Here is a 27918-nt window from a genome sequence, read left to right as displayed (position 1 = left end):
TCTGGCACTTCCCCTGTCCTCCATGATTTCTCAAAGAGAATAGACAGCGGTTCTGAGAGTTCTTCTGCCAGTTCCTTTATTACTCTAGGATGCAGTTCATCTGGCCCTGGAGATTTGAACGCATTCAAAGTAATTAGGTGTTCCTTGACCATATGCCTATCAATCTCAAGCTGCAATCCTGCCCCTTCAGCCTGTACTTCGCCTTTGCCAGGGGGCTCATAGACCCTCTTTTGGGAGAAGACTGAGCCAAGATCTAAAGAGCCTCTTGTTGAGGGTGAAAGTGGAGAGTGCAAAAGCTGGTTTGAAACTCAACATTAAAAAAACGAAGATCATGGCATCTGGCCCCATCACTTCCTGGCATATAGAAGGGGAAGAAATGGAAGCAGTGACAGATTTTATTTTCTTGGGCTCCAAGATCACTGTAGCCATGAAATTAAAATATGCTTGCTCCTTGGGAGGAAAGCTATGGCACACCTAGACAGCACAGTAAGAAGCAGAGACATCACTTGCCGACAAAGGTCTGTATAATCAAAGCTATGGTTTTCCCAGTAGCAACGTATGGCTGTGAGAGCTGGACTATAGGGAAGGCTGAGCGCCGAAGAATTGATACTTTCGAACTGTGGTGCTGAAGAAGACTCTTACGAGTCCCCTGGACTGCAAGGAGGTCAAATCAGTCCATCCTAAAGGAAATCAACCCTGACTGCTCATTGGAAGGACAGATACTGAAGCTGAAGCTCAAATATTTTGGCCACTTAATGTGAAGAGAAAACTCACTGGAAAAGACCCTGATGCTGGGAAAGATTGAAGGCAAAAGGAGAAGGGGACGGCAGAGGATGAGATGGCTAGATAGCATCACCGATGCAATGAATATGAACCTGAGCACACTCCGGGAGAGAGAGGAGGACAGGGAGGCCTGGCGTGCTGTGATCCATGGGGTCACGAAGAGTCGGACACGACTTAACGACTGAACAGCAACATCACTTTACACATTGTTATTGTTTTTAACCAAGCAGAGGAAGCACATCCATCAGGAAAATCCAAGCATAGAAGCAAGCTTCTGATTACAGAATGCCACTCCTCATTCACTTGTGATCCAGTTCTCGTTTACTACAATCGCTTTGTGTAACATGTACTGTATGTGCCAATCTCCCATGCTTTCCTGTTAAAAGAAGTATGAGGGCTGTTGTTTTGCATCATGCAGATGTACCTTATATTCAGGAGAACATACATGGCAGAGTTTGAAAACTGCTATCACAAAGGTGCCATACCAACATTTGATATTATTAAAGTGAGCTATTCATAATTTGCCATAGCAGATTCACTGAGGCAGGTTGCTGGAATATTTAATATATGGCCTTCTTGTGCAATATTGCAAATATTGCTTCATGAATCAAAGCTGTCAAGAAATGTGATCAAACAAAGAAATGTATGACTTCTATATAATGGGGTATCTTTAGCTCTCATGTGAATGGTGATCCCTGTGTTCCTAGGGTGTCACAACCTCAGAAGCTGTTCTGGACTGACACTCTAGACTATGGGTGGGGACATGTGGCCCTCCAGATGTTTTGGCCTACAACTCCCATCAGCGCTAGCCATTGGTGGTAAGGGATCATGGGAGCTGTAGGCCAAAACATCTGGAGGACCACAAATTGCCCACATATGCTCAAGAATAATAAAAAAAAACCTTGGACATTGTAATTGTGAAAACGCTACATGTGATGTATTAGTAATCAGTAATCTCTGATTAGTTTATTATACTTTTTTGAATTTTCTACACTTAAATTTAATTAATATTTATTTATTAAAGTGTTTTAAAGAGAGAGGGGGAGGGAGAGAGGGTATGTGTTGCATTTTTCAGCTCAGTTCTACATTAACTGTTCTACACAAATAACTGTTGTCAAACATGTAAGAGCTTTTCTACACAAGGCTTTTAACTGGCTGTTAATCCACTATATCTGCTTTCAGTTTCATCACAGAATTGAGATCCGAGCACTACACAAAGAGCATTTCCCTTCCTGCTTTTCCACTACATAAACTCTAGGTAGCACTGTGGTATAGTGGAATTGCACAAGTGAAAAAAGTGTTTTCTTTCACTTTTTCAATTAAATACCACAGTTTCCCCACTCTAAAAAGCTCGTTGAAATGCTCTTTAGACAAAAAAGTGAAAGTGCAGGGTTATGCCATTGTCTAAAGAACCCATAAATATCCATGAATGCCTCATGTAGGAACAATAAATGCCTCATGTAGAAAAGCCCTAAATGAAAGCATCTTCAATATTTTTGTACCTTTTTCCTCTCTTATCTCAGTAATGTGTTCACAAGCAAGTAAAAGACTTAAATTCTTACCTTTGTCTGCTTTCTCTGGTTCTCCATGTTGTTTATTGATAGTGACTTTGTTCATGTAAATGTATTCCTCATCCCCACCTACAAAGCAAAGAATATAAGGTCCTTATTCTTTTGTGTATATTCACACAGTATGGAGTACATGTAAAGCAAAGCACACATGTTAGGAATCAGTTACTGGGAAGACCATTTGTCCATAACTTCTTTGTTTCCCCCTTTCCCTGAATTACCAGAGAAGGCCTATTCTCATGACTTACAGGTCAGTGGCACCTTGGGTTACTTTGCTCTTACAAAGGTTATCTTGACTAAACCACAGAGAAGCTGTGCATTTGTAAGGAATCTTAATTTGTTCTTGGGTGCTTTTTTAAAAGTGACTCAGCCCTTAGTGAGTTTATCTTCTGATCACTATTGCCAATTTACACGATTCAAGAAACCTCCATGAATAGACAGGGACCTGACTGGAACAAATGCCATCAGCTTGATTAAGGGCCCTTTGTACTGTGCTCGCAACTTGTACACATTTGAGCTCTGCATAGCAATTTGGCAGAAACCACTACTTATACATCAAATTGCATGGACTTTTGGCCCCACTGTTTACCAAATTTCCTGCTCTGTACCAATTTGACTGTGTATGTGTGTGTGTACGTGCGTGTGTATGTGCATGCATGCATACATATGCGCACACAATGCACGCATGTCCCTTGCCAACTGAGTATAACAATTCATGCATCTGACAAAACAGACTCTAGTCCACAAACATTTTTGTCCCAGTAAATAAGTTTTTCTTTAAGCTAACAAAGGACTCAATTGATTTTACATGCAATTTGGGACCCCATAGATTCCAATGTGATGGGGAAAGGAGGTCAGTGTGGGTATTAACATCCTGCTGCTCAAAGAAGTATACCTGAGCTGTGACATCAGTTCTACTGAAATCAATTCCCCTTGACATGACTGTGCTTACCGTTTGATTTTGTGCACAGCCGAAGGAGATCAGCAAGAAAGCTCTTTTTCACTACAGCTGTGCTGCTAAGGTTTTCCTTATCTAGTATCTTCAGAAAATCTTCAAGTTCTGTGAGCAGTTGTTCCAGAGCTGAAGTAGACAAGAAACAGATTCACAAATGTTTATTATGCTCCGCCATTGGTTAAATATATCATTATCGTTATTATTTGTTACATTTATATTCTGCCTTTCCTTCAAGGAGCCCAAGGCAGCATACATGATTCTGCTCCTCACCATCTCATACTCACAACAACCTTGTGAGGTAGGTTAGTAACTGACCCAATGTCACCCAATGAGCTTCATGACCAAGTGGGGACTAGAGTCCCAGTCCAATACCCTAATCACTACACCACACTGGCTCTACAAATAACTGGCTCTCTCAAACAAAGGATACACACTAACCCTTGAATGACCCAACATTTTTTGCATCCCTTTGCCTTTATAGAATTTGGATTTAAATATCTATTTTAAACCAAAATCTATGCTTTTACTATCAGTGCATTTTGTGATTTCAGGTTAGTCTAAATCTCATGCAAAAAAAAGAGACTCCCTTCCCAAATTTATATCCAAGAGTTACTAGACAAAAGGAATCTTGTAGGAGATATTTCAGGCTTTTCTCTATAGCATACTAAAATCTCAATCAACATAAGGGAGTCTTTTCAAATGGCAAAGGTAAACATTGTATATTTATTACAAAATATGTGAAACATAAGATGTGAAACCAACAAAGAGTCTTGCGGCACCTTAAAGACTAACACTTATTATGGTATAAGCTTTTGTGGACTACAGTCCACAAAAACATTTGATATAATACATTTGTTAGTCTTTAAGGTGCTACATTTTGCTATGATAGACTAACATGGCTCCCCCTGTGGAAATAAAATGTGGAATTTCTGTAATTCAAAGTTGGCAGGAACCTTTGTTGTTCTTACTCTTGTTGGAGTTTATAATAATATTTATGTTTCCTTAAACCCTTATGCAAATGTTACACCTCAGCTGGTCCTTTGTTATTAGATTTAGTTTTCATCCTCTCTATGTCTTCATCATCTTCTATGTTGAATGCTGACACAGGGACAACACGCAAAAGGTTTCATTATTTGTTGGGATCATATGGACAACTGTGCCTGGAACAGATATCTGTGAAGCTGGAAAGACTGCATACTTTAACCAAAAGCAGGATCAACAAAGCGGTGTTTATCTTATAGAGCTTTTCTACATGAGGCATTTATTGTGCGCTTGTGATTCCTCACTCATGGTAGTTTGCAGGTGCTTTACATGATGTCGCATCCTCCAGAGCCTCGCCTGTCCTTTGCAACCATTATAGCATTTTCTTTCCTAATGAGGAAAGTCAGGTATTTCTGTGAATGGTAACATGAAACCCTGATGTATTTCCTCAATTCTGCTATATATAGTGCCACCTAGCGGCTGTGTAATGGAACATATTGAAAGGCAGAAAAAGAAAAACCCCAGAAAAAAAAAAAAAACATGCGTAAAGGAGCTGATCTTAATCCCACAATGAATCCGGAAGCAGAACCCTCGGTAAAGTGGAGGGTTAAAAGCCTCATGCAGAAAAGCTATAAGAAAAGATGCAGACCTCATGAAAAGAATGCCTGCTAAGAACATCTGGGGCATTATCATACCCACATCCCACACTTGCTGAAGTTGCTTCAAATATGGAAAGGAGCAAGGGGGTGGGGTGAGGAATGTCTTCTTTTTCTAAATGTAAACTTCTCTCATTATTGCTGTAACGAGCTACAGAGGGGTAGAGTGTGCATGCGTGCCCATTTGCAAAGAAGCCTTCATTGAAAGGAAACAACAAAACCTTTCATGAAGAGAAAGAAACAAAGAATATGAGCATCAATGGGTGGGAAGGGTGGAGTCAGCCAGGTTTGGCCATATATGTCTTTGTATTTTCATGTCTACATATACAAAGTCAGTCAGTAACTTTCCTCCTATAAATGCTACACACTGCAGGAGGCCGGAGGAAGCAGCACAGCTTCCCTAGCAGTATGAATACCTGCCAACCTCTGAAAAGTATGTTACAGGCTCCTGCCCCTGATATGTGCTAGAAGGGAAGCAAACAACAGCAGGCAGGGCATTTTAAGCGTTGCTCAGTTTTTCATCTAGTGCTGTCAATGTGAGTGGTACTTTACCGAGAAATGACAAAAAAGACAGGTCCCTGCCCTGAGGAACTTTTGATCTAAAATGTGACCCAGGGCCAGAGGAAGCAATACAGGCAGGAGAAGAAGATGGAGGCAAGGATAAATTCACTGAGATATGAAGGGAAAAAAGACTAGACGAGGCCAAGGGTGGGTAACATTGTGTAGAGCAGTATGGGTGCAAAATGTAATAATAAGTAGATGATGAAAGGGTTATAACTCAAAAGGGGAGGACCAAGCTAAGGTGACCACAGAACCAAGCAAGGTTGTACATCAATCCTTTTGCCTAAACCATACCATACCCCCAACTGCCTAGGTAGCCCAATGTGAATATTATTTGTTTACAATGTTTTTGCTCCACCTTTCCTCCTAGGAGTTCAAATGGATGCATATGGCCCACTCCATTTTATCATCACAGCAACCCTGTGAGGTAGGTTAGGCTGAGAAAGAGTTACTGGCCCAAAGTCACTGAGCAAGCTTCATGGCTGAGCAGGGATTTGCACCCAGGTTTCCTCGGTCATAGTCAACATTTTTTTGCCACTATGACACACTGGCTTTTAAAAATTGTTTTTAGTGTGAAGTCTCTGCCAGGAGAAGGGGGTAGAGTGGTGGTATAGGGAAGGGGTGAAGAGCGTGAACTATGAGCTAAAAATGCTAGATATCTGAACAGCTCTTAAAGGGGCAATTATATTTCAGCCCAACCTACCTCACAGGATTGTTGTTGTGAGGATAAAATGGAGAGGAGGAGGATAATGTAAGCTGCCTTGGGTTCCTTGCAAGAGGAAAAAAGGCGGGATATAAATGCAATAATAATAATAATAATAATAATAATTTCCCTGCATCCACAAATCTACTCCACTGAATACTAAGGACAGAGTTTTCGCCGTAGCCCTCCTTTCATGCTTCCCCCCCCCCCATGCTCTTCAAAACATCTCAAACTTTCTAAGCTGACACCATTCACTTCCCTACCACACTGCCTTGGCAGAAGGCACCCAACTTCTAGCCACAGCTTCATTCTTTGTTTGTCTACTCCAGAAAATCAACAGACGAGCTGATCACTCAGTGGTGATTTTGAGCAAGCCTTCAAGGCATTGAATGGTGGGTGCTGTCGGCTTGCTGTGGACTTCCCAGCCATCCTGCCAGCCGCATTCCGAGGCTTACACGGGTCGGCTGCTGTACAGAAAGGGAAAGGAGGTTGCAATGACAGCAGGAGAATGCTATTCTCCCTAACTGGGAAAAGAAACAGATGTGTTGACAGTGGCAGCTGAAACAGCTGGATGGACTTTTAGAAGAGGCTGAGCTTCCAAATTGAACAAAACACATACTTATTCTAATGAGCAGACCCTTCCATGCTGCCCACTCGCTCAAGACAGCAGTGAAGAATCAACCAAGGCAACGGTGAGTTATCTACAACTAGGAAGAGAGGAAGGATCTTCATGTTCCTTGGTCTGCTCCAGGTGACACTGAATTTGATAGAAGTAAAATCAGAGACCACTTTTGCAAGTGATACTGAAAATGTCCCTATTTTAATCTCTAGGTTGCTTCAACTTTCTTACCTGTAAAAAAGTTGGATATAATTGGTGGGGGCGGGGGATGGCCAGCCATTTCTCATCTGATTTTCTAATTCTTGGCCACGTGGCTATTGAATTAGAATGATCCCACTTATTTTATTCCTGTGAACTGATGTGGTCTTAATGACGTACATTATTAATCACCATTATTAGTTTACCATTTTTAACAGAAACAGCACCTGACCTTTCCAACAAATATGTATGTGTGTTTGTGTGTGTGTGTTTATTCTTTTGCTCTACAAAATAGGGGATTTGGTATTTTAAAGCACATTTGAACAAACTTAACGCTGACTGGTGTTTGCAGCATTACCTACATAAATCTATCAGCAAGCACAGAATGACCTGTATCCAAATGGACTGAAAAAGATTAATTAAAAAGGGATAATCTGATGTTCATATAATCAGATTATCATGCAGAAATCTACATAGATAACTTGGGAACACTGACATATGGCTGAACTGGCATGACAGTGATTCTGAATAAATAATATAGATACTTCTGTAGCACTTTTAAATAATTTTAATAAAATAATTATAATAGTTTATTACACTCGTATCCAGGGGATTCATGACAGCAGGTATGGGATTCCCCAGTGGTCTTCCATCCAGGCAATGACCAGACACCGAGTAGTTTAGCTTCACCAAAGTTGCTACATCATGTGCCTTTAGACCAGCCTTCCCCAACCTGGATTCATCTGGATATTTTAGACTACAACTCCCATCATTCCTGACCATTTGCCACACTGGCTGGTGCTGATGGAAGTAGTAGGCCAAAAGATCTGGAGGGACTCAGGTTACAGAAGGCTACTTTAGACCATGCCCGTAGCCTCCTGTACCTATTTTACAACCAGTCTGTAGCCCCCATGTTTCTCTTCAACATGTTCGGTCAACGTATGGAGGGGAGCAGGATCATGTCTGCCAGCCCCAACCTGACTCTCATGCTTTGGATGGAATGTAAGAATGGACCATACAAGTGTAGACCTGTATGTGCAATCAGGAACTATGGTTGTACCAGAGTTCCCTAAGCATGTGCCTAGGGCTCGTTCTTACATTTCACTCAGCGTGCCTAAGGCAGGCCAACAGCTGCGTGCAAGTTGGGAGGTGGGGCCTGAAGCCACAGTCCCACTGCCCTTGACTGAATGCATGGAGAGGAGAATGAGAAGAGGGCTAATGTAAACAAATGGAAAATAATGTATGTTAACATTGGAAATGACAGCTGAAATACTGTCAGTAGCCGAGACTACTCTTGGACAACATTCGGCTCACAAAGCTAAATACTGCCCATCCCCCAATATTTCATGGTTATCCTCTGAGCTCTAATAAACCTGGTTTTGCTATCTCCAGGCAAGAACAGGACCATTTTCAAGCACCTCACAATATATGGGCTGTATTCTGGCTTTGTGAGTCACAAGCAATGCAAGCCTACGCAAGACAAGCAAACTAGAACAGATTTAGGAAGATAATACCACTTGTTCACAGAACATTGGTACAAAGCATACCAAAATCCTTTCTTTCCCTAACAACACAATCCTATGCACGTCTACTCAGATGTAGGTCCCACTGAGTTCAATGGAGCATCCTCCCAAGTAAAAGGGTATAAGGTTGCAGCCTAATTGGCTTTCCAAGTTTACAAAGCATGCCCCACACAATATTTTAAACTTTGTTGCTCTCAAGAGCAAGGAATCTGTGTGAAGCATAGCATTTTCTGAGGTACAAAATACCACAGTTTAGGTGCTTGGAAAAATAAAAGGTCCTTGCAACCCAAGATGAAAACTCAAGAGGATGATGGGGAAACTGTCCAAAACAAATGAAAAATGAATATGCATTTATTGGGCAGTATCCAAGGTTGCCAGTCCACCAGTGCTAAACACACTGCACTAGCATGTTGCACAAATGTTAGTGCAATTGGGAGCTAGCAATTGCTAGCTCCAGGCATAAGCCCTGATTAGAGCTTCCAGGATGGATCAAGGAAGCCTTAATTTGGGCTAGTTTCCTAGGGTTGTGCCAACAAGCATTAGCTCCCCATTGCACCAGAGGTCATTTTTGTTGGTGCAACGGCAGCATTGGATACTGCTCATTATGCAAAAATATGGTGAAAGTAGTTCCGGTAACTCAAATCATAGTTCAGTTAAATTTAATGCATGGATCTGAAAACCTTTATTTGAAAAGTTTGGCTGTGTCTTTCTATAAGATATGAAAGACAGCAAGTGAGACAATGGGCCTTGTTGCTTGTGGGCTGAGAGCCCAACTGCTGAACCCGATCAGCACAATATGGGCCATTCTGGACAATCATCTTATTGATGGGCTGTCATCTCAAAACCAGGAGCTGTGAACTTTAAGTAAGAGGCAGCAGAAAAGACACACAAGGCTTTCCAGTTTGCTGAACAAATAACAGACTAGATTCCCCCGCCCTGCCCCCCGTCACTGGAAGAAGTTGGTGGGAGGACTTGGGAAGGGAAAAAAAGAGTGAGGGAAAGTCCTTGAACAACATTCAGAAGGCTCAATGAAGGAAGGGCTGTTTTTGCCCTCCTTACTATGAACAATCACATGCTTCTTGGTTCCTTATTACAATATTCAAAATTAATATAGTGAGATCCTTCATAAACGAAGCGACTCTCAGCTTTGCCACTCTGAACCTTTGCTTATAATAGAGCTCTAGACCAGCTTTCCCTAGCCAGGTCCCCTCCAGGTGTTCTGGACTACAACTCCCAGAATTTCTGACCATTGGCCATGCTAGCTGGGGCTGATGGAAGTTGAAGTCCAAAGCACCAGGAGGGCACCAGGTTGGGGAAGGCTGATGTAGAGTCAATCACAAAACAGGGAGGGCTCCCTTTGATGAAAATCTTTGCCTGAGGTTTGACTGTAACCACACTTCCCTTTCTTCTTAGCAATGGTTCTTGCTAGAAAGCCTGCCATCCCTAAGGTTCCTCAAAGCCTTCAGATGTACAAGAGCCCTCTCAGCCTCTAGAGGCCTTCTTCTCCAGCAAATCCAACCAAGCATATTGTGGCAGATTGACCAGCTCTACAATCTGATGCAATCAAAAGAGATAAATATAGAGAAGACAGATCCACCTTGAGGGTGGTTCTGCTTACTTCCTTGCCAAGAGTGGGAAAGTGTATGCTTTAGCCTCAAAACATCCTGCCTTAGCGCATAGAAAGCTGCATTAAACTGAGATCATCGGCCCATCCAGGTCAGTACTGTCGACACTCATTGGCACTGGCTCTCCAGGGCTTCAGACAGTATTTCCTAGTCCTACCTGGAGATGCCGGGGGTTGAACCTGGGATCTTATGCATGCAAAGCAGGTACTCTACTACTGAGCTACAGCCTTCCCCTAGGTCAGGGGATTATAATGAGAGAAATATGATCCTTCCAACCCTACAATTTCAATAAAAAGTAGGATGCTTGCCTTGCTTTGATTAACTGTAGTCAGTATAAATGCCTGTCTTCTATCGTGACTTATGCAAAAATGTTATCGAACTTCTTCTATTCAAACTGCCAAGATGATCAGATGCTTTTTATGCTTTCTCATTTCTTTCTGACCAAAATGCATCTGCTACTCTTAGGGTTGCCAAATTCTGGGCTGGAGCATGTGGCAGGAACTGACCTCAGAGACTCTAATCCTTCTTGGGAGATCGTAATTTGATTATACATTTTAGAAAATGTTGCCTTATTTTTCCCATTTTATTCCACTTCATGCTTTTCCTTTTATTTTATCTTATTTGATGCATCCTATGTGTATTTCTTGTGTTTTATGTGTTTTTTACTTGTCATGCTGGTCATCGACTATAACAATAAATGATTCTGATTTTGATACCTATGGAGAATTGACTTGTGCATTCTTTCATGTTCCAGCAATGTAAGGAAAAGAGCAAATACAGGCAACAAACAGGTATGAATATGAGGAATGAGAAGAGAGTGGCCTATTGGGAGCAGACATGGAAACAGCAAGTGAAGAATTTATAAAATGAGCTATCAGGGAAAACATGATTGCAAGTTCAAAGTTTTGGTGATCACGTATTCATTCCTCCTGCACCACACAGTCCAACTATGATTTGCAATTCAACATTAGAATTCCACTCAATGGAATTCTATTCAGGGTTGTAATTGCCTTGGAGAAATAAATAAAAAATCAGTTCATTGTAACTCAAATGGCAATTGTAGAAAGTTAGAAAATAAATAAATGATGACCCTGCTGGGAAAAAGTACTATTTTTCAAGTGATGGCAACTGACAGCACATACTTCCTTGCACTGTAATTCACTCTGTGACCCAGCCTTTTTCTCTGGCAAACTGCGGGCGATTCTGAAATCCAGTAGTGCAGTTTGAAATTGGGGGAAACAAATTTTGCCATCATGAACTCTGATCTAGCAGTATGCAGATAAAATAATTCCTTAAAATAATATAATATAGATGTCAAATGGCTTTTGTTTGCATGATGATGCCTTCACCACAAATCAGCACATGAGCAGTCACACAATGCAGATGAGTTATTGCTCAATAAAGAACAGTCATTGCAATGATACTGACAGTGCTACAACTGAACATGCAATAACGTGGCACTTCCTGGAAAGCTCAGCAACTTAATGTACTCCAGGATAAGCAAAATCTTATCTAGTACAACTTCATCAGTGGAGGGAAACAGATCAAGTTTGCCATCTGTGTAATGCCAGTATTATTTTCTCTGGCAAGGCAGGGGCGGTTGAACAGGATGATTGCCTTGGTTACCAAATTCTGGGGGTGCTAAAAGGACCCCCCCAAAGGTGACAACCGCGCCAGTTCCTCCCCCATGCCAGCACCCACCCATTTGTGCTGCCCACAGAGCCTGCGTGCCTGTGCAATCTGTTGCTCTGAGGACTCTACCAGAGCAAGAGAGTGATTGGGCGAGGGATTCTTTGGAGAGCCGGCCAGGCTCAAATGCTGCACTATGAGGTGGTCCTTCCTTAAAGCGAGGCATTCTGGGTGAGGTGGCTATGAAGATTGCCTGTGCTGCCATGGCACAGGCAATCTCCAGGGCCACCTCACCCAGAATACCTCACCTTAAGGAAGGACCCCTCAAAGTGTGGTAGAGAGGGAGGCAGGTGAGGGGAGGAGTAAAGAATAAGAGGAGGAGGAAGATGGCGGCAGCTGGAGAAGAAGAGGAGGTCAAAGCAAGGATAGGAGATGGCTGTAGTGGCTGGGAGTGAAGAAAGGAGAGAAGGAAGGGGCATGACCAGGGAATGAAGGGAGAGAAGAGAGGGGCAGCAGTAGTGGCATGCCCTCTGGGATGCCAAAATACCACCTTGCCTGGGGCACCAAAATACCTAGAGATGGGCCTGTTCTCTAGTCCTTTTTAGATACTCATGAAGAATAGCCAGAGAGAAATTCAAAAAATGAATAACTTGTCCATCCTTTTTTTAACAAGCACAGTCCTCAACTGTATCTGTTACCTTTTTCATAGCTTAATGGTAGAGCACATGCTTTGCATGCAGAAGGATTCAGATTAATTCCCGCGTATCTCCAGTTAAAAAGGTTTTAGGTAATTTAGATGCCTAGGGCACTAGAGAGCCACTGTTGCTAATTGCAGTGCAACTTGAAAAATTGCTTGACTGGAAAATATTTGGACTGAATCTATCCTGATGGCTCCGATGGTGGCCCCGATGTCAGTGGGGTGGTGAATCTGCTCCAGGGTTTCAGTCAGAACTAGTCAGAACTCTAAAGGAGCTATCAAAGGTACAATGGACCTTGGATAGCTCCTTTAGAGTTCTCAATGAAACCTGGAGTGGATTCACTGCCCCACTGACGTCGGAGCCACCAGCCTCCACTGCCTAATATCTGTTCAAAACTGGGGTGCCTCTAGGAAACTCAGTGCAGGTACACCCAAGTAAACAAGTTACCAAACCTTAGCTTTTCTCCACATGATATACAGTACTGTACTCTACATAGGTACCAGGGTGTAACTAAAAAGCCTTGATGGCTTTTTAGCAAATAAGGCAGCATATAAATGTTATAATAAAAATAAATAGTCCATTATTAGCTAATGTGGTTCAAAGAATTAACTCAGCAACAATTCCCTTGTGCTTTATGAAGGGTTTCTTCTGACGTTAACTTTAAAACACAGGTGTGGCCATGCTCACATATCAGAGCGTGGCAAGCGTCTTGTGCAAAAAATGTACTTACAAACTTACTTCTCAAGGAAGATACATATTCTGTGGGAAAGTTTCAGGAGTTTGCCAACTGTATGTATTTAGATACAAATATGTATTTAGAGACAAATATACATGTATGAACGTTAAGGCACAGATGCCTGCATCTTTAAAAAATAACACCAAAGGTGGCCCTTAATTGCCCAGGAGTCCCCGACTTTGCAAAACAGCTATTTACCAGATAAAAGAGATGTGTGTGTTTTTTTTACTTAGCTTAGCCCAGACTTCATTTTACATCAACAGGAGCCTGTTATCTACAGAGAGAATGATAAGTTGCATTAAACCTCTAAAAGCCCATAAGATAAAACACTCTGAAGGTATCACTAATCCTACCACAGATTTAAGAGGTAGATTATTGTTTTGATTTTTATAATTCAGCATAAAATCAGTCACCAAAAATACCTGCTGATAAAGAAGTTTGTGCTTTTCCAGTAACTTTAGTCTTCTTGGAACATTTGGTGTTCATGTTTTGCTCTTTAATCTTTCTTTTGCACTAACAAGTCTCCAAGAGATCACTGCAGCTGAACTGTAATTTAGTTCTTTCTCTTTTCTCAGCATTGCTGCTTGATTATTACTTATGTCGTATGCTATAATTTAAGGGCTGCCTCTTCAGACACTTTCTGAAATGCTTCTTACTTCTCAAATTCAAAATTGGCTTGGACTGCAGAAATTGGTTCTAAAAATTGGTTTGAACTTCACCAAATGTCACTGCTGCAGAAATCTAGAGGTGTTGGACTGGAAGACCCATCTCACCAGATTTAGACCTTCCATTTAGATGGGTGAATTAATGTAAAAATTATTCCCTGTTAAGAACCCTGAATTCATCAAAGCACTCCAAAAGTTTTTAATGGTTTTTCCACAGGGGCTTTTATCTTGCTATTGAGATTGGTTACTCACAGAAGTTTGCAGGTCCTTTATATGACATCATCAACTTCCAGCACCCCTCCCATGTTTTCCAACCATTTCTGTGGCTATATTTGAAACAGAGATAATTAGGTAATTTCTAAAAAACGAATTGAATTTGTGCCTGTAAAGAGGGAGTGGCACTATAACAGCAGCACCATCTAGTGGCTGTATGATGAAACATATAGAACCTGCAGCCTGAGGGGAAAAAAAGAGGAGATGTGTGTGAAGGAGCCAATCTTAATCCTGCAAAGAATCCAGAAGCAGAAGCCCCGGTAAAGTTGTGGGATAAAAAGCCTGGTGTGGAGAAGCTCTAAGTGACAGTGTAGCAGCAGTTGAATATAGTGATACTCAAACCCCTCATTTACCTATCATAAGCTTTGAGAGTTCAGGATTCAGTTTCTGACTGGACTGGAGCTGCAGATTCAGAGTCAAAACTATTTTGTGTGGTATGTGCCTTTAAGCTACACCTGTCTGTGATCTACTTATCAGAGCAGGGCCTCTAAGGATGTTTGTTTACTGCTCTTCTGGACAAGCTCTGTGACCAACTAACTGCAACTATGAACCTCAGTTCAGCATCCTGTGCTGAGTCATGTTCAGGTAACTCCACGCTAGTTGCTAATTGGTCCCTCCATATAAAACAGACATTCTTGCCCTACCTTCTTGCTAAAAGAATTCTCTCCTGGGGAAGTTGCTTCCAGACTTGCTCAGCCTGCTCATAACAGTCCCTGACAATACATTGTATAATAAAGTAGTCACATCCCTATGTACTAGTGAGTCACAAAGTCAGATAAAACGAAGCCTTAAAGGATGTAGTCATGTACGCTCCTGTTATTCAGATTACTCAGAAGTAAGCCCCCTTGTATTCAGTGGGGCTTACTCCAAGGTACATAGGTCGGATCCAGAATATGCCTTCCATTGACAAGGGCTCTGCTCATGGAAGATACCTCTGCCTAGCTTTGGGGGATTCCCCCCCCACACACACACACATGCCACAGCTCACCCCATTCAGAAGCCCCCCCCCCAATTCTCTGTGTAGCATTTTCAGGGGGCTGGAGGGGCTGCCATGGCAAGGGGAAGTCCACTTCTGCTAGCCCACTTGCATGCAACTAAATCTGGATCCAGCCCCATGTGTATAGGATTGCAACATTAGCCTTTAACATAATTATTCAAACACATTGAGTGGCTTACAGTCTGTTCATGTTTGTGGCCAATATAGGGAAGCTATCCACAAACTCTGTCAGGCTGTAATAGATTTCCAAGACTTCTGTAAGAGGATGGGGATGCACCTCAATTAATTGCATATGCAAAAGAAATCAATTTTCAACATTGTAGTCCAATTAAGATTACATTCAAAGTATGGATTAATGGCTATCTCATCAACCAAAAGTCTCTCTTTCTTGCGGGGTTAAAGGGTCTCCAGAACTAGTATAACAAACTAGTCCTGCTAGAAATGCAAAACTGATACCTCCAAAGGGCCACATACTTTTCTTTTAAAGTTTCAGCTGCAGCTGGGTTGGTGGGTGTAGGGATGGGGAGAGAAACACAAGTAACTTGAGACCAATTCTGCTTAGTTTCCTAATAATAATCTGGGCTAATTCCTTTCAGCCCCAGGCTTAATTCAACCCAGGATATGGTTATTATTTTACAAAACAGGAAACAACCTTAAATCATCATTACATATCAGTCAACTCAAATAAATCATTTATTCCCTCTTCAAAGTACTTAAGAGCCAACAACTAAATAAAAACCTGGAAGCTGGATAATATCATTATACTATTTAGGATAGAGCTGTAGCAAATAACTTTTGTTTTTAATGGCTCATCAAAATCACAAAGCAAAGTAGTAGCAGAACTAGTGTGAGCTTTTCTGCACAAGGCTGTTAATCCACTGTATCTACTTTTGGTTTCATCACAGAACTGAGATCCAAGCACTACGTGAGGACTGTTTCCTTTCCTGCTTTTCTGCTACATGACATCTAGGTGGCACTGTGGTATAGTGTAATAGTGCAAATGCACAAGAGGAAATCACACTTTCTTTCCTTTTCACAATTAAATGCCACATTTTCCCTGCTCTAAAAAAACTCAGTGAAAGTGCTGATTAGACACAGAAGCAAAACTGTGGAGGATCACAGCATCATCTAAAGAACCTGTAAACGACCATGAGTAGTGAATGACAAGCGTACGATAAATGCCTCAAGTAGAAAAGCCCTGTGTCTTGAGTTCTTGCTCAAAACACACATTTTAGTTTGATCACCGTCAAAGTGAAAGAAAGAAAGAAAGAAAGAAAGAAAGAAAGAAAGAAAGAAACAAAGAAAGAAAGAAAGAAAGACAGTACAGTAGTTTTTATGGGCAATGTTTGTCCATTAGTAGCAGTTTTCTCCTATGCAAGAATCTGGTGACAGGAAAGCTGAAAACTTGTACAATAGTGTCACACTAATGTTTCCTGTAGCAAACATGCAAAAGCGTGGACAACGTAAACACAATTACAAGCAGGTTGTATCCAGATTTAGGTGCATGCAACTGGGCTGGCAAAAGCTGATGTCCTCACCCCCTCCTCTCAATGTCATCCCAAAAATGCTACACAGAGGGTTGGGGGGATGCTGCCAAATGAGGTAGGCTATGATACAGGGGAAAGGGGGGGATTCCCCCCAAATTGAGTGGAGGCACTTTCCCTGAGTGGAGTTCACTCAGGGAATTTTCAGAGGTTCCCCCCTTCCCTCCACCCAAACCACAGCCTACCTCATTCAGCAGGGCCCCCTGATTCTCTGGGCCTGTTTGCATGTCACAACAAGCCACTGTTAATTCACCCGCAGGGCTGCATGGCATGCGCTGGCTGCCATTTTGCATATGCAAGCTGAGGTGGGAGCATGTCGCAGCTTGTTGTGTCATGCAAAACTGGCAAGAGAGTGGGAGGGTAATAACCCCACCCAGTGCCTGCAAACACAGGCATGCTAGATTTACCATTCTTTTAACAATGCTAAGAGTAACAACTGAAGCATGGGTTACATTGGCATGGATAACAAGCCACTCAAACCTTAAAACAGCCCATGGATACCGTGTCGTGTAAACCAGGTCTCTGTGTAGCATTTTCAGAAACCTGGAGGGACTGCCCTGGAGACGATCGGGCAGGGAAACCTGATTCCACCAGCCCCATTGCACACACCTAAATACCAGTCCACCCCAAATGTCTTTAAACACTCATGTATACCTGGAGTCTCTGGATGTGTTTTAAAGATGTGTGTAAATATATTCATGTCATCCATACCAACGTTTTTGGACCCGTGGGCACATTTGGGAATGTGAGAAATTGCTGTGGGTACCACCACAAAATGGCTCCCATTGAGGATATGTATAGACACATAATGGCTGCCACAGGGGCCTGGCTAGTCAAGAAGTGTGTGTGGGGGGGGAGAAATTGCAATGCTAGAGGCTAGGAGGGAAATAGAAAGAATTGCTTCCTGACCCACCCAATCTTCTTCTGTTCACACAGACCTTTCATCTTTGCGCTCTCTCACTCTCTGTCTCTCCACTCCCGGTCTCTAGCCTCGCTATTTCTTCCCTCACTTTACCTCACTGTTTCTCCCCCCTTGCAGCCTCTAGCCTCGCTCTTTCTCTTCCCTCTACCCCTTTGCCTTGCTTTCTCTTCCTGCCCATTGAACAGCTGATCAGCAGCAGGTTCACAAACAGGAAGGAAAACCTGGCACCCTAACGTTCTTCAGTGTATTATTTAAAAAGTTTTTCTGAAGGGAGCAGGGAGTGAAGAGCTTTGAGAGTGCCATTGGAGGTGCCTACGGGGGACCCATGCTTTACAGGTTTCCTGCAAGACAGGAAATATATTTGCCATGTAAAGTGTGAAGATGTCCTCAGGATGGAACCAGTGTAATGTAATGGAACCAGTGGCGTATCATGACTTTATAAGGAAAACCCAAGTTCAAAATATTTGTGCTTTTCAACTTTCCACTGATGAGTATATTTTTTATTCTGCCAGGATCCTGGGTATCTCCTAGGCCTCACTCTGAGCTGTGCAGATGCTCACAAGGCAGCAGAGAAAGGATCAAGCACACACACCCACTCCTCCCACTGCTTCTTTACTCAAAATGACTCTCTCCCAAAGATCCGTTTCTTTTCAAAAAGCAGCCAGTGGGGTTTGGATACCTTCACATGGAATCCCAACCAGTCTCCAACTTCCTGGCAAGTATGTGTGCCTTACGTCAGTATCTTTTCAAAACTCATCTCCTTCACACATTACAACATTAGTAAATGTCAAGCATACACACACCAATTTGTAAAGTTACTCTTCAAAAGATTATGATACAGGTCTGGCAGGGTTGCAATGAATTACTACAGCATGAAGCTGTAGTGTCTTTCTACCTGTTTGTGTGCGCTAGACTCATGGAACTTCTAGGAAGCTTTCCCCTACTCACTGAGGGTTCCTTGTCAACATTAGAAAGCATGCCATCACAGAGGGTGGGCAAAGGTGGTCAGACAGTTGCTTTTCCTTACCACAAGAAGCAATGCAGTGATTTTTGGGAGATGCACCAGCATAACCAGGACAGCAGATCTATGTATACTACCACAGCCCCAAATGGTGGCTCTGACCTTTTCTCCACTGTCCTCTAACTAAAGTCTAGATCTCCTATTGCCTTTATCAGCATTAAAAAGAACTGTGTTGCTACTGGCAGCTAAAGACAAATGCAGCAAGTCCAGAGAAAAAAATGAGCTTGGTTAGTCAACATACTAGCAGTAAAAAAGCTTTTAAAAAGCCAATATTATGGAAGCAAGATTCAAAAGGAAAACTGACGCATAGTTTAGTGTTTCGTGCTGGGCTTCAGGAAATCATTAGAATTTATAACACACCTACTAACAAAAAGCTCTTATAGGAACACAGACAGCGACATTCAGAGGAATAACTTTAATATTCCTTGACATTAGGCTCTATGACCATATTCTCCCATTCCTGCTCAGAAATATAGACCCTGTAGAATTAAAATATATTTTTCAAAGGAAGTACAACAACCAGTTCAATAATGATAACCTCTCTCTCTCTTTCTTCTTTTCCAAGTAATCATAGATCCTTTGCTTCTTTGTAAGTAGTGTCCATATCCCCTTTGAGGTAAAAGGATACTATCAAGGACTGTATCTGTATTCAAAATAGGTCATCTATTTCAATCACTATTTCCTTTAGCTTGTCTCAAACAAAACACAGCAGGGGTGTTGAACTTCAGACCTACAGGACAAATCTGGCCCACCTGGGGTCCCAATCTGGCCCTCCAGAGTTTCCCAGATGACCACTCCCCCTTACTCTGGCCCCACCTCCTTTCCTCTGACAGCTGATTGGTGGTTTCCTGGTTTTTGTGCAGTTTCTATTCTGCACAATAGAAAGGTTGGACTGCCTGTCCTAAGGCTTAGCTACTGGCAGTAAAAGCTTTAAGCTACAATAACTACATGCTCTGATAACCTCTTGTCTGGACTACTGCAATGTGTTATATGTGGGGCTGCCTTTGAAAAGGTCTGGAAACTTCAGCTGGTCCAAAACAGAGCAGTGAGATTGTTAATGGGGACTGGCCAACGAGATCACATTACGGCACTACTTTTCCAGCTGCACTGGCTGCCAGTCCATGTCCGGGCCCGATTTAAAGTGCTGGTATTACTATTCAGAGCCCTAAACAGCTAGGGGCCAAGTTATCTGAAGGATCGCCTCCTCCCATATGTGTCTGCCTGGATCTTCGGGGGTCCTTCTCTGGGAGTCCCTGCCAAAGGAAGTGAGGCAAATGGCTACCAAGAAGAGAGCCTTTTCTGCTGTGGCAACTTGGCTGTGGAATGTGCTCCTTAGAGAGGTTCGCCTGACACCTACGTTGAACTCCTTTCGGTGCCAGGTGAAGACCTTTTTATTTACCCAGCATTTTAGCATTCTAGTCTTTTAGCTCTGCTGTTTTAAATCTCTGCATTGCTGCTAGGTTTTATTCTAGTTATACTTTTATACTGTGGTTTTAAACTTCCATATTTTATATTGTCTTATGCTGTACCTTGTGGTTTTAATTTCTATGAACCACCCAGAGGGCTTTGATTATTGAGCGGTATAGAAATGAAATTACATAAATAAAAATTTGGCCCCACCTACTTTTGCCATGACCCCACCCACCACTGGAATGTGGCCTTTGAGTTTCTCTGAAATTGAATTCAACCCTTGGGCTGAAAGAGGGTTGATACTCCTGACTTACAGGAAAACTACAACATGCATTTGTTAAATAATAAAAATCAGGTACTTCGTTCCATGCCAAAAAAATCCCAAATGATCTTATAATATATTGTGCCAATGTAATAGATATTCACAGTTTAGTTAGGAATGGAACGATGCAGGCAGGTGGGACAAGATACAGAGGTGTTGTTAAGAAAGAAACCAAAACTGGGTTCTTGAACATGTTTTCTGGCCTACAAAAATAATCTTTTCTCTTACACATCGAGAAGTCTTGCTGGTACTCTTTAGAAGATAATACTTGTAGGTTCAATTTTCTCTAGAAACATGTGGACTAGGAACTTGCTATTTAAAGTGCATAAGACCTTTCCAGATGGCTCTAATTTCATTTACTAAAATGATGCTGTATCAGCATATCTGATCTCCACATCCCAGAAACCAAGTATACTTCAGCTCATGCTGCTATCTGCTGGTCTACAGCTGACAGAGACCAGTTCAGGACCAATATGAACTGTGCAATCTGTACATCTGATTTCCCACACCCTTTTGATTCTTCAAATTCTCTGCCACAGCCTGCATCAAGTACATGCAGGCATGCCATATACTACATAGCCGTAATCACAAATGTTGAACCATACAGTTTTAAAGGATGTGCTAAAAGCCTTCCAGGCCAAGGACATAAATTGTGGAGAGGAGTCAGTCATAAACACAATAGCTTAATTTCCTTCCATTATTGCAAGCTCAACTTAGATTAAAAGATCTCTGCATTTTTATGCATAAATAAATGAAATATGTGTCAAAGTATCCACAACTTAAAACTGAACTTTTTTGAGATCTTTTGGACTTATCATTTCCAACTATTTTTTAAAAAAAATTTTACAGGCTTAAGTGAGCAGTACTTCCACTGTCTTTATAATTCTTCTTTGATGATATTGAGACTGAGATTACTAAACTGACACACTTGGTTTCCAGAAAGCCCCCATTGTCCAAGCTGCATTCAAAAGAGCTTTACATAACATCTATGATGAAAACAGAAGAAAGATGAAAAGGAAGTGACTGGAGTGACACAATGGGAAAGTAGATGAAAATGAATATTAAATATGGATCTTTTTCAGCCTCCAGTTAGTAGGCTTCCCATCTCTTTGTGAATGGGCAGTAATCTTTGGATAAAGTTTTCCTAGTCACTGCAGTTCTGTGTGGAGAAATGCTTCACTTGTTCGTTTTTGCCTATATACAGCTGGCAGCAACCATATCATGACTTAAGAACATGCTTCATCTTCAATCCACAAAAGCAATAAACATAATAAGACACCCCCTTCTAATAGCAGGAAGGAATTTGGGGAGGTGGATGTACATGCCCACCCTTGTTCTACCTACCTATGATAAAATGGGCCAGTTAGAGTGATCAGTTACAGGCCTCACCTGTAAAATGGAAGGTGTCAGGATTCAAGCCAACTTGGAAGTCATACATTTTGGAAGCTTGGCGCACTAATTTCAGATGCTACCTGTGGTAAACCATGGCAGACTCAACCAATCCACAGATACCATGTAGCCACTTAAATGTATACAATGTGGCATCTCCATCATATGGAGAAACTGTCTCTGTAGCCTCCTACCATACAGTTGCCTCAGCAGTACTACCTGTCCACTTCTGTGCATGCAACGGTAAAGGGGTAATAATTACTAGCCTTACAGCACCATCCTATATATGTCTTCTAAGACCTATGCCCCCTGGTATTCAATGGGACTTATTCTCAGGAAAGTGAGTGCATATAGGTTTGCAGCCTTAACTAAACAGTTGGAAGGTAAATCTCACACAGGAGCAGGCTACAAACAGGATATTGCCACATAGTTCCTGGTGGTCTGAATCCAGCACAGTAGTGACAGAAAAGCACAGAGTGCATTCTCATTGGCTCTTTCCTCTCTAGACAGCCTGCAAGTTAATTTTAAAAAGGAGCCCTATATTGTAGTTGATGCAGAATATGGAAGATTGTTTCTCCATTTATTAGAATGACCTTTGCTCGGTGGTGCAGCACATGTTTTCAGTGCAGTAATCCATCGCCAGCATCTCAGGAAGCAGGGGAAGAAAGATTGCATCTGCCTAAGACTCTAGAGCAAACTTCCCCAACTTGGTGCTCTCCAGATGTGTTGAATGTCCATCATTGCTGGCCAGCATTCGACACATCTGCAGTCCAATGCATTTGGAAGGCACCAGGTTGGGCTAGAGAGTCACTGCAAGTTGGAGTAGACAACACTGAGCAAGATGGGCCAATGGCCTGGCTTGGGATGAGGAAGCTTCATATGTTCATATGAGCCAACAAAGGCAAAACTAGCAGTGAAAATAACTTGGCTGGATAATCGTGAGTAGAAATGGTATATTGCTCTGTGTAAGATCTATTCTAGCTTTGCTCAAGCTGGTGCCCTACAACTTCCATCATCCCCAGCTAGCATAGCCAATGGTCAGGGATGATGGGAGTTGTGGTCAAAATATCTGGAGGGTTCCAGGTGGGGAAGGCAGATATATTCTATATTGCTTGCTACCCATCCATGTAGTGCATGGGTAGTAAGGTCTAGAACAGCTTCCCCGATCTGCTCTCCTCCAGATGCTTTAGACTGCAGTGCCCATCATGAATGACCATTGGCCATGCTAGCTGGGGATGATGGGAGATGAAGTTGAAAACATCCATAGGGCACCAGGTTGGGGAAAGCTGGTGTAGAAAGTGATTCCCCTTTAGCTGGGGATGTATGTGCCTTTAAAATGTCACACTTTACATGATCTAGGGGTTGCTGAAACTCAGTAATAAAATCCTTGTTCAGGACTGAGCCCTACTGAGCTGTTGCTCTCAGCCCTGCAGATTTCAAAGCAAAGCTCATAATCACCTTGGAGATGATGATACTCCTACAGCCTTGTCCTAAACTAAAACAGGCATTACTTTGGGGGAGTGGGGGCAGGGGAGGCAATGGATCTAAGTTTGAGAGGAGAAAATGCAACCACATATGTACATAAATATCCCACAAACATATTTATGGGAGGGAAGGCAGGAACCCATTCATTTTAGGTTGAAGCACTTAAACCAAAACAACAACAATAAGGATTTGACAGACATCCAAGTTCTTTCCATAATTTAAGCACATTAGACAAAGGCGAGAAGGCAAAACACAGAGAACTCAAGGGACATGGAAACACCCAGTCTTTCCCAAAATAGGAATAGATCAGATAATCACAGCTGGAACATGCATGGGATCGTACTCCCCTTGCATACCGTGGTCTAACAATGCAGAGCTCTCACACGCAGCACTGCAAACAACGGGGTCAGGAAGTCCATTCCTCTACTAAAAATACTATGAGAAAAAGATGGAAAGCAGAGATGGCTCATGCCATTTGCCATCCATTTTCCAGTGGCAAAGGTTTAAATAACTGGGGGAAAGGGCAGGCTTCTTCAAAACTGAAATCCTTCCTTTAGAAATGGTAAGAAATCTAGGCATGCCCATGGAAAATGGCCACATTACTTTAAAACGGGTTGGCGACCTTGTTTCTGTCAAGGTTCACATTTCCTTGTAGGTTCACATTTCCTTGTTGGGGCTGCAAGTGGGTGGTGGGTAGGGCCAGGTCACCCCTTTCTGCCACCTGTTTCTCCCTCTCCCTTCTTGCCTAGTGGGCTGCCAGGGAGGGGACAGATCACTCTTGGACCACTGGGAATCCTTCTCAGATGGGATTGAAAATATGAGGACAATGGCTTATACAATTTTAGAAACTAAAAATCTATGTCTTTGGCACCTGAGATTTCAAAAGGATTGAAAGCATGGGAGCATGCCATCTTTGCAGTCAAGAAGTGATGGGATTATTTAGTAATGATGCCTTTTGTTAGAAAGGAAATTAGCAGAGGAAAAACAAAAGGCAAAACAGAATGAGCGTTTACCAGTCCCACATGCACACAGGCTATTTTAGCACAATAAAGGAGACTACACCCTTCTTCTTCAGTGAAGGAAAGAAAACAGCTTTATTCACAGATATTCTTGCATATATATAGTGCAGGTACAGCACTGAGTTTCAAAAAGAAGTTTGTTCAGTCTATTTTGTGTTCCAGTACACAGACAGAAGTGACACAGCAAACATCTGTGATCCCAGCAATGGTGGAGGTCAGACCGGGGCGGGGGAGGAAGGGAAGGAGCAAAAGGAAGAAACCACATTGTAGGCTATAGAGATCCTGAGGCTAGCTGTGGTCAAAATTCGGTTCCTATGAATTAACTAACTGCAATACTGCCCCCTTCCTGCAATTTGCAGATTTCCAATATTCCCAACAAGAAGGACTAGAAATGTGCCTTTTAAAACAAAGACAGCAGAATCTTGGGATATGCACAGCCCTCCTGAAACCTCAGATCTGGCTCTTTGGAATAAGGAATGGTTCTCTTCCCCATAAATATTTTTATTCCCCTTTTTCTGGGTCTTCAGGGCCTACCACAATTAGAGATAAGGCTCTGGGAGTGAAGTAGTAGCACCTAAAATTGATGGTGAATAGCTTTTGCTCATATTAGGGTTGGCGGAGAATTTCTCCCCGAAACTTCGGGGGGCCGAACACCAATGTGTTCGGCCCCCCGAACAAGTTTCGGGGAGAAATTCTCCAGCCCCCCCGCCCCCCGCCCCCAGGACGGGACTTACCTTTGATGAATGTCCCTCCCGGCGGCGGGTCCGGCCGGCGGTTCGGCGGGTCTTCGTCCGGGGCGGGAGCGGCAGCTGGTCTTTCGACCGGCTGCTGCCGCCGCCATTCCAATAAAAGAAAAAAAAAAACGCCCCCGTGATAGGCTACGTGGCGATTAATGTAGCCTATCACGGGGGCATTTTTTTTTTTTTTTACTTTTTAGTTCGCGGCCGGGCGAGGCGAGGCGCCTCCTCCCCGGCTTGAATTTTGGCCGGGCAAGGCGGGAAGCCTCCCCCCCCGGCCCGAACTTCGCGGGGGGAGCAGCGAAGCGCCTCCCCCCCACCGTGAAAAGCTTCGAGGACAGGTAAGTGACTTTCATCCATCCCTAGCTCATATCCAGGGGATGACTGGGCATCAGGAAGGAATCCCCTCCAATGGGCTTGGGAATTATTTACCCTATTGTCTGTAGGGCTTTTCTACACAAGGCATTCATCACATGCTCATCATTCCCTACTCATGGTTGTTTACAGGTTCTTTAGATGATGTAATGACCCTCCAGTTTCGCTTCTGTGTCTAACCAGCACTTTCAGAGAGGTTTTTTTTATAGCAGGGAAAATGAGGCATTTAGTTGTGAAAGTGAAAGAAAGTGTGATTTCCTCTTGTGTAGTCGCACTATGCCGCTATACCACAGTGCTACCTAGAGGTCATGTAGGGGAAAAGCAGGAAAGGAAACACTCCTCGTGTAGTACTTGGATTTCAATTCTGTGACAAAACCGAAAGTAGATACAGGAGATTACAGTGGATAAACAGCCTCCTGTAGAAAAGCTTCTAGAGTGGCTAGCATGCCTGAGTTATCTGGAATTAGTAGCTCTCAGGTATTCTTCTACAATGCACCAGCTTGCTGCTCATGGTACACTTGGGGTTGTGTAAGCTGATTAGTGAGAGGCAAGAAATTAGAATAGCTGATAAGAGTTGACCTGAAACAGGGGATGCATTTCACACACACCAATCACTGCCTGCTAAACATGTTCCCTATTGGAGGAGGGAGTGCAAAATGGGGGTGGAATTGTCTCATTCAGAATGAGGACAGGAAGCATTGTCTTCACTCTAATTTGTCTTAGTTGTGTCAAATCTGAGCGGGTATGTGTTTCTGTGACATCTTATTGGCTACCTTGATTGGGTGGAACCCATATGAAGAACAAGAGTTGTTGTTGTTTTTAATGTGCTAAAGGAACTGCAGAGGAGTGAACAGGAATGTTCACAGTGCAAAAAGGGCAGTTGTCGGGGTGGGGTGGGGTGCAGAGAGATATCTTTTGTCAAATATTTCAGGCTACTTGAAATTCCATTTTGTGTATGAAAAATATTCACCTATGAACTTTTAGCTTAGCCCTACATGCCTTTTGGTCTTTTCCAAATATAGGATTCTATGATTGGAACAGAGAAAGCTCAAAGGATTTCTTGGAACATGTAGCATATTTTGACAACTTGCCGAGAACTGAAACACCTCTTTGATGCCCCATCCAAACAGCCCCTGTCATGTGTATAAAGCCCATGAGATGACTGTGAAATTGGGCCACGCTGCTGGCCCTGCCCCTGGACTTGTGCAGCCAAGCTACCCCTGCTCATGATGTCTGCACCTTGAGCATGGAGGTCTCAAGAGGAGCCACGACACATGAGCAGCTGCTCAGCGGGGACACCTGCTGCACAGGCAGACCCCCCCCCCCCAGTTGCACCGGTGTCCCAGTTACATGGAGCTCCTAGGAAAGAACTGGGGTGTTGCACTCATGTCCTGCTTATAGGGTCCTGTCGACAGCTGGTTGGCCACTGTGTGAACAGAGCGTTGGACTAGATGGACCGTTGGTCTGATCCAGCATGGCTCTTCCTATGTTCTTAAGAACAACTGCTCACACATAGGTGGTCTTCTTCACCTGTCCATGTGCAATGTGTGGGTGTCAGGGCAAGGCTAGCCCATCCATGCGATACCTGGCATGGGGCCAGTAGCACAGCTGCACAACACTGGAGCCAGCAGGGCAACCCTACTCCTTCATCATCACATGGGCTAGCTTCGTGTGTGTAAATAAGCCTCCCCAACTTCCCCAACTTGTTGTCATCTGGATGTGCTGGACTGCAAATAACTGGCCATGCTAGCAGAGAACTATGGGAATTACAGTCCAGCACAACTGGAGGGTGCAAGGTTGGGGAGTGCTGGTGTAAATCATCTAGAAACCAATCCTTCCCCTACTATTTTACTCACCAACTTTTCCATGTATATGCTGTGAGAATAAAATGGAGGCAGGAGTGAGAGTTATGTATGCTTCCCTGCACTCCGTGGAAGAGTGGAATAGTAATAATAATGCTCAGGTAAAATGTACAGCTGGAAACAAAGTCCAACATTCGTGCCACAATTTCTCCTCAGGCTTAGGAACAAATTCTTCACTCATTTTTCACACATAAAATAAGATGAAACAAATGGCATTCTAATCTTTAAATTATAGGAAACACAATTACTTCAGCAATTAGGTCTCTCCTCCCGCACACACACAACCGCCCAGGAGCTTTGATCCTGTAGAGAGAGAAACAATACATTTTGGATAGACTTCTGAACAAAGGGATCTTAAAAGGTACTTTATTATTTTATCCTCGTTCTGTTTTGACTGTCTCCAGGACTAATGCATGATGGGAAAGTCGGCCAGTTAGCATAGGTTTTTGAATCATGGGTTGATATGCCCTCCCCCCCCCCCGAATTGCTTGATATTTCATAAATGCTTCTCTTTTGTTGGGAGATAGGAAGGAACACTAAAGCTACTGTTCTTCTAGCTTCCTACATATTTGTGCAGAGAGTTTCGCCTTTCCCCCACGTGCCCTTTTGAAGGTTTTTCCAGCTTTCCTCTTGAGTAAATAGGAAAGCCAAAAAGCGTCTCC

The 27918-nt window shown here is 42.8% G+C and overlaps 1 protein-coding gene across 2 annotated transcripts in view; it reads right to left on the bottom strand.

The window, feature by feature from the left end:
- The window catches only part of AFAP1L2 (actin filament associated protein 1 like 2), a 124866-nt gene that overhangs the window by 52982 nt on the left and 43966 nt on the right, over positions 1-27918 (bottom strand). For both annotated transcript variants that reach the window (XR_014789484.1, XM_084846147.1), the window contains exons 2-3: positions 3304-3432; positions 2346-2423 (exon numbers count right to left, since the gene is read on the bottom strand). Coding sequence is in view for 1 of the 2 variants with exons in the window: in XM_084846147.1 (XP_084702273.1) it covers positions 2346-2423; positions 3304-3432 (207 nt within the window). In the remaining variant the exon portion in view is untranslated. The remainder of the gene's footprint in view (positions 1-2345; positions 2424-3303; positions 3433-27918) is intronic.

The sequence above is a fragment of the Heloderma suspectum genome, chromosome 3 (genome assembly GCF_057233095.1).
Source record: "Heloderma suspectum isolate Gila_16-S chromosome 3, 16-S_ref, whole genome shotgun sequence".
Classification (NCBI taxonomy): domain Eukaryota; kingdom Metazoa; phylum Chordata; class Lepidosauria; order Squamata; family Helodermatidae; genus Heloderma; species Heloderma suspectum.
The sequence above is the reverse complement of the archived record's forward strand: the minus strand, read 5'-3'. Positions and strand labels throughout refer to the sequence as shown.